Source organism: Petromyzon marinus (assembly GCF_048934315.1).
Source record: "Petromyzon marinus isolate PM22_M1 ecotype Great Lakes invasive population chromosome 83 unlocalized genomic scaffold, UKy_Petmar_22M1.pri1.0 chr83_unloc.2, whole genome shotgun sequence".
NCBI lineage: Eukaryota > Metazoa > Chordata > Hyperoartia > Petromyzontiformes > Petromyzontidae > Petromyzon > Petromyzon marinus.
In genome coordinates this window covers 602,783-609,625 of record NW_027422635.1, presented here as the reverse complement: position 1 = coordinate 609,625, position 6,843 = coordinate 602,783, and the positions used below count along the sequence as shown (strand labels likewise).

Genomic DNA, 6,843 nt, shown 5'->3' with positions numbered 1-6,843 from the left:
TGTTGTTGTGGTGGTAGTAGTTGTGGTATTTGTTGTTGTAGTTGTGGTAGTAGTAGTTGTGGTAGTAGTAGTTGTGGTAGTTGTGGTGGTATTTGTTGTTGTTGTGGTAGTGGTAGTTGTGGTATTTGTTGTTGTTGTTGCTGCTGTACCGGATGTTGTTGATGCAGTCCTCGTGAGCGGCCGAGATGGTGGAGATTGGTCGTGATGTGAGTGGGTCCATCAGCAGCACCTCACACAGCTCACAGGCAGCCGCTAGTACTGAGCTGGTACACACAGGCAGAGAGAGAGAGAGTAGTCACACACAGAGTAGTCACAGAGAGAGAGAGAGAGTAGTCACAGAGAGAGAGAGAGTAGTCACACACAGACAGAGAGAGTAGTCACACACAGACAGAGAGAGTAGTCACACACAGACAGAGAGAGTAGTCACAGAGAGAGAGAGTAGTCACACACAGACAGAGAGAGTAGTCACAGAGAGAGAGAGAGTAGTCACACACAGACAGAGAGAGTAGTCACAGAGAGAGAGAGAGTAGTCACAGAGAGAGAGTAGTCACAGAGAGAGAGAGTAGTCACAGAGAGAGAGTAGTCACAGAGAGAGAGAGAGTAGTCACACACAGACAGAGAGAGTAGTCACAGAGAGAGAGAGTAGTCACACACAGACAGAGAGAGTAGTCACAGAGAGAGAGAGAGTAGTCACACACAGACAGAGAGAGTAGTCACACACAGACAGAGAGAGTAGTCACACACAGACAGAGAGAGTAGTCACACACAGACAGAGAGAGTAGTCACAGAGAGAGAGAGTAGTCACACACAGACAGAGAGAGTAGTCACAGAGAGAGAGAGAGTAGTCACACACAGACAGAGAGAGTAGTCACAGAGAGAGAGAGAGTAGTCACACACACAGAGATAGAGTAGTCACAGAGAGAGAGAGTAGTCACAGAGAGAGAGTAGTCACACACAGACAGAGAGAGTAGTCACAGAGAGAGAGAGTAGTCACAGAGAGAGAGAGAGAGTAGTCACAGAGAGAGAGAGAGTAGTCACACACAGACAGAGAGAGTAGTCACAGAGAGAGAGAGTAGTCACACACAGACAGAGAGAGTAGTCACAGAGAGAGAGAGAGTAGTCACACACAGACAGAGAGAGTAGTCACACACAGACAGAGAGAGTAGTCACACACAGACAGAGAGAGTAGTCACACACAGACAGAGAGAGTAGTCACAGAGAGAGAGAGTAGTCACACACAGACAGAGAGAGTAGTCACAGAGAGAGAGAGAGTAGTCACACACAGACAGAGAGAGTAGTCACAGAGAGAGAGAGAGTAGTCACACACACAGAGATAGAGTAGTCACAGAGAGAGAGAGTAGTCACAGAGAGAGAGTAGTCACACACAGACAGAGAGAGTAGTCACAGAGAGAGAGAGAGTAGTCACACACAGACAGAGAGAGTAGTCACAGAGAGAGAGAGTAGTCACACACAGACAGAGAGAGTAGTCACACACAGACAGAGAGAGTAGTCACACACAGACAGAGAGAGTAGTCACACACAGACAGAGAGAGTAGTCACACACAGAGTAGTCACACACAGACAGAGAGAGTAGTCACAGACAGAGAGAGAGTAGTCACACACAGACAGAGAGAGTAGTCACAGAGAGAGAGAGAGTAGTCACACACAGACAGAGAGAGAGTAGTCACACACAGACAGAGAGAGTAGTCACACACAGACAGAGAGAGTAGTCACACACAGAGAGAGAGAGTAGTCACACACAGATAGAGAGAGTAGTCACAGAGAGAGAGAGAGAGTAGTCACAGACAGAGAGAGTAGTCACACACAGACAGAGAGAGTAGTCACACACAGGCAGAGAGAGTAGTCACAGACAGAGAGAGTAGTCACACACAGACAGAGAGAGTAGTCACACACAGACAGAGAGAGTAGTCACAGAGAGAGAGAGTAGTCACACACAGACAGAGAGAGTAGTCACAGAGAGAGAGAGTAGTCACACACAGACAGAGAGAGTAGTCACACACAGACAGAGAGAGTAGTCACACACAGACAGAGAGAGTAGTCACACACAGACAGAGAGAGTAGTCACACACAGAGTAGTCACACACAGACAGAGAGAGTAGTCACAGACAGAGAGAGAGTAGTCACACACAGACAGAGAGAGTAGTCACACACAGAGTAGTCACACACAGACAGAGAGAGTAGTCACAGACAGAGAGAGAGTAGTCACACACAGACAGAGAGAGAGTAGTCACACAGACAGAGAGAGTAGTCACACAGAGAGAGAGAGAGTAGTCACACACAGACAGAGAGAGTAGTCACACACAGACAGAGAGAGTAGTCACACACAGACAGAGAGAGTAGTCACAGAGAGAGAGAGTAGTCACACACAGACAGAGAGAGTAGTCACAGAGAGAGAGAGAGTAGTCACACACACAGAGATAGAGTAGTCACAGAGAGAGAGAGAGTAGTCACACACAGACAGAGAGAGTAGTCACAGAGAGAGAGAGAGTAGTCACACACAGACAGAGAGAGTAGTCACAGAGAGAGAGTAGTCACAGAGAGAGAGAGTAGTCACAGAGAGAGAGAGTAGTCACAGAGAGAGAGAGAGAGTAGTCACAGAGAGAGAGTAGTCACAGAGAGAGAGAGTAGTCACAGAGAGAGAGAGAGTAGTCACAGAGAGAGAGAGAGTAGTCACAGAGAGAGAGAGTAGTCACAGACAGAGAGAGTAGTCACAGAGAGAGAGAGAGAGTAGTCACAGAGAGAGAGAGTAGTCACAGAGAGAGAGAGAGAGTAGTCACAGAGAGAGAGAGTAGTCACAGAGAGAGAGAGTAGTCACAGAGAGAGAGAGTAGTCACAGAGAGAGAGTAGTCACAGAGAGAGAGAGTAGTCACAGACAGAGAGAGTAGTCACAGACAGAGAGAGTAGTCACAGACAGAGAGAGTAGTCACAGAGAGAGAGAGTAGTCACAGACAGAGAGAGTAGTCACAGAGAGAGAGTAGTCACAGAGAGAGAGTAGTCACACACAGACAGAGAGAGTAGTCACAGAGAGAGAGTAGTCACAGAGAGAGAGAGAGTAGTCACACACAGAGTAGTCACACACAGACAGAGAGAGTAGTCACAGAGAGAGAGAGAGTAGTCACAGAGAGAGAGAGAGTAGTCACACACAGACAGAGAGAGAGAGTAGTCACACACACACAGTAGTCACACACAGAGTAGTCACACACAGACAGAGAGAGTAGTCACACACACACAGTAGTCACACACACACAGTAGTCACACACAGAGTAGTCACACACAGAGTAGTCACACACAGAGTAGTCACACACAGAGTAGTCACACACAGACAGAGAGAGTAGTCACACACACAGTAGTCACACACACAGTAGTCACACACACAGTAGTCACACACACACAGTAGTCACACACACAGTAGTCACACACACAGTAGTCACACACACAGTAGTCACACACACAGTAGTCACACACACAGTAGTCACACACACAGTAGTCACACACACAGTAGTCACACACACACAGTCACACACACACAGTCACACACACAGTAGTCACACACACAGTAGTCACACACACAGTAGTCACACACACAGTAGTCACACACACAGTAGTCACACACACACAGTAGTCACACACACAGTAGTCACACACACAGTAGTCACACACACAGTAGTCACACACACAGTAGTCACACACACAGTAGTCACACACACAGTAGTCACACACACAGTAGTCACACACACAGTAGTCACACACACAGTAGTCACACACACAGTAGTCACACACACAGTAGTCACACACACAGTAGTCACACACACAGTAGTCACACACACACACTAGTCACACACACAGTAGTCACACACACAGTAGTCACACACACAGTAGTCACACACACAGTAGTCACACACACACACAGTAGTCACACACACAGTAGTCACACACACAGTAGTCACACACACAGTAGTCACACACACAGTAGTCACACACACAGTAGTCACACACACAGTAGTCACACACACAGTAGTCACACACACAGTAGTCACACACACAGTAGTCACACACACAGTAGTCACACACACAGTAGTCACACACACAGTAGTCACACACACAGTAGTCACACACACAAATGGTTTCAAGAGCTATCTACACACTACCCCCTCACCACCACCACTCACCACACCTCACCTCACCACCACTCACCACCACTCACAACGCCTCGCCACCACTCACCCCACCACTCAACCACTCACCACACCACTCACACCACCTCACCACCACTCACCCCACCTCACCACCACTCACCCCACCTCACCACCACTCACCCCACCTCACCACCACTCACCCCACCTCACCACCACTCACACCACCTCACCACCACTCACACCACCTCACCACCACTCACACCACCTCACCACCACTCACCACACCCCACCTCACCTCATCACACCTAACCACACCTAACCACACCTCACCACCACTCACCACCACTCACACCACCTCACCACCACTCACACCACCTCACCACCACTCACACCACCTCACCACCACTCACACCACCTCACCACCACTCACACCACCTCACCACCACTCACACCACCTCACCACACACCACCACTCACACCACCTCACCACCACTCACACCACCTCACCACCACTCACACCACCTCACCACCACTCACACCACCTCACCACCACTCACCACACCCCACCTCACCTCATCACACCTAACCACACCTAACCACACCTCACCACCACTCACCACCACTCACACCACCTCACCACCACTCACACCACCTCACCACCACTCACACCACCTCACCACCACTCACACCACCTCACCACCACTCACACCACCTCACCACCACTCACACCACCTCACCACACACCACCACTCACACCACCTCACCACCACTCACACCACCTCACCACCACTCACACCACCTCACCACCACTCACACCACCTCACCACCACTCACCACACCCCACCTCACCTCATCACACCTAACCACACCTAACCACACCTCACCACCACTCACCACCACTCACACCACCTCACCACCACTCACACCACCTCACCACCACTCACACCACCTCACCACCACTCACACCACCTCACCACCACTCACACCACCTCACCACCACTCACACCACCTCACCACACACCACCACTCACACCACCTCACCACCACTCACACCACCTCACCACCACTCACACCACCTCACCACCACTCACACCACCTCACCACCACTCACACCACCTCACCACCACTCACCACACCCCACCTCACCTCATCACACCTAACCACACCTAACCACACCTCACCACCACTCACCACCACTCACACCACCTCACCACCACTCACACCACCTCACCACCACTCACACCACCTCACCACCACTCACACCACCTCACCACCACTCACACCACCTCACCACCACTCACACCACCTCACCACCACTCACACCACCTCACCACACACCACCACTCACACCACCTCACCACCACTCACACCACCTCACCACCACTCACACCACCTCACCACCACTCACACCACCTCACCACCACTCACCACACCCCACCTCACCTCATCACACCTAACCACACCTAACCACACCTCACCACCACTCACCACCACTCACACCTCACCACCACTCACCCCACCTCACCACCACTCACCCCACCTCACCACCACTCACCCATCAGGTGAGTATTCCAGGTTGAACACCGCCCCGTGGCTGCTGCTACTGCTGTTGCTGCTTCCAACACCTCCACCAACACCTCCTCCTCCTCCTCCACCACCACCACCTCCTCCACCTCCTCTCCCACCCCTCCACCTCCTCCTCCCCCCAACCGGTACAGCCGCTCCTCCTCTCCCCCTCTCCTCCTCATCCTCCTCCTCCTCCTCATCACCCTCCACCTCTTCATCATCACCACCACCATCACCACCACCACCACCATCACCGACGCCTCTACACCGCACGGGCCTAAGCGCCGCGTACAGCCTCGTGGTCGCCTCGAACTCTGCCCGGCCTGGCTGCGCGAACCCGGCCAGGCCTCTGCGCCGCAGCTCGAGCCACGAGAAGACCGACGATCCGCGGGGATTCGACCAGAGCAGCGAGACGCCGCCACCCGCACCGGCACCGCGTCTCCGCACAGGCCGAGATTTTTTGGCGTCCTCGGCCATGGGAATGTGGAGTTGACCGCTGAGCGGCTGAGACCAGCGCCTTTGGGCAGGGGAGGGGTTGGAGGCCTGGAGCAGTCGACCCAAGATGGCCGCGGAATCGCGGCTTCACCGAGATGCAGTGCGCATGCGCGATGGCAGGGGGGGGGGGGGTGGAGGGAGGGGCCCAACTGCTAGGCCAGAGAATCTGATTGGGCGAGGAGACCTAGGGGAGGGAGGGGGGGGGATTTTGCGATTCGCGAGTTGATTGGTTGAGTGGGAGGGGGGGGCGGGGGTTGTCGGTGGGGGAAGCTGCGAGCCCCGAGCTGATTGGTCGTTGGGATTGTTTTTGTTGCGTGTCCACCGCTGAGCGAACGATCCGGTTGGACGACACTTGCGGGGAAGAGCGGGGGAGGGGTTGTTGAGAGAGTCGCGAGTTGATTGGTTGAGTATTAGGGGGGGGGGAGTTACCAGTGGGGGTGGGGGAAGCGCGAGCCCCTCAAGCTGATTGGTCGTTGGATTTGTTTTTGTTATACCCCCCCTCATCCGATTGGACGAGACTTGGAGGGGGAGGGGTGGTGTGCGAGACTCGCCATTTGATTGCCTGAGAGGGTGCCCGGGGGGTTGGGAGGGGGGGGGTGGACGCTCGAGCCGCAAGCTGATTGGC

General features: G+C 53.0%; 1 protein-coding gene across 1 annotated transcript in view; it reads right to left on the bottom strand.

The window, feature by feature from the left end:
- Positions 1 to 6,316, bottom strand: part of LOC142908390 (DDB1- and CUL4-associated factor 10-like) — a gene marked incomplete at its 3' end in the record, with an annotated part of 24,011 nt that extends 17,695 nt beyond the window's left edge. The window contains exons 1-2 of the mRNA XM_076058986.1: positions 5,713 to 6,316; positions 150 to 263 (exon numbers count right to left, since the gene is read on the bottom strand). Of these exons, the coding sequence (XP_075915101.1) occupies positions 150 to 263; positions 5,713 to 6,200 (602 nt within the window). The remainder of the gene's footprint in view (positions 1 to 149; positions 264 to 5,712) is intronic.
- Between the last annotated feature and the right edge of the window lie 527 nt (positions 6,317 to 6,843).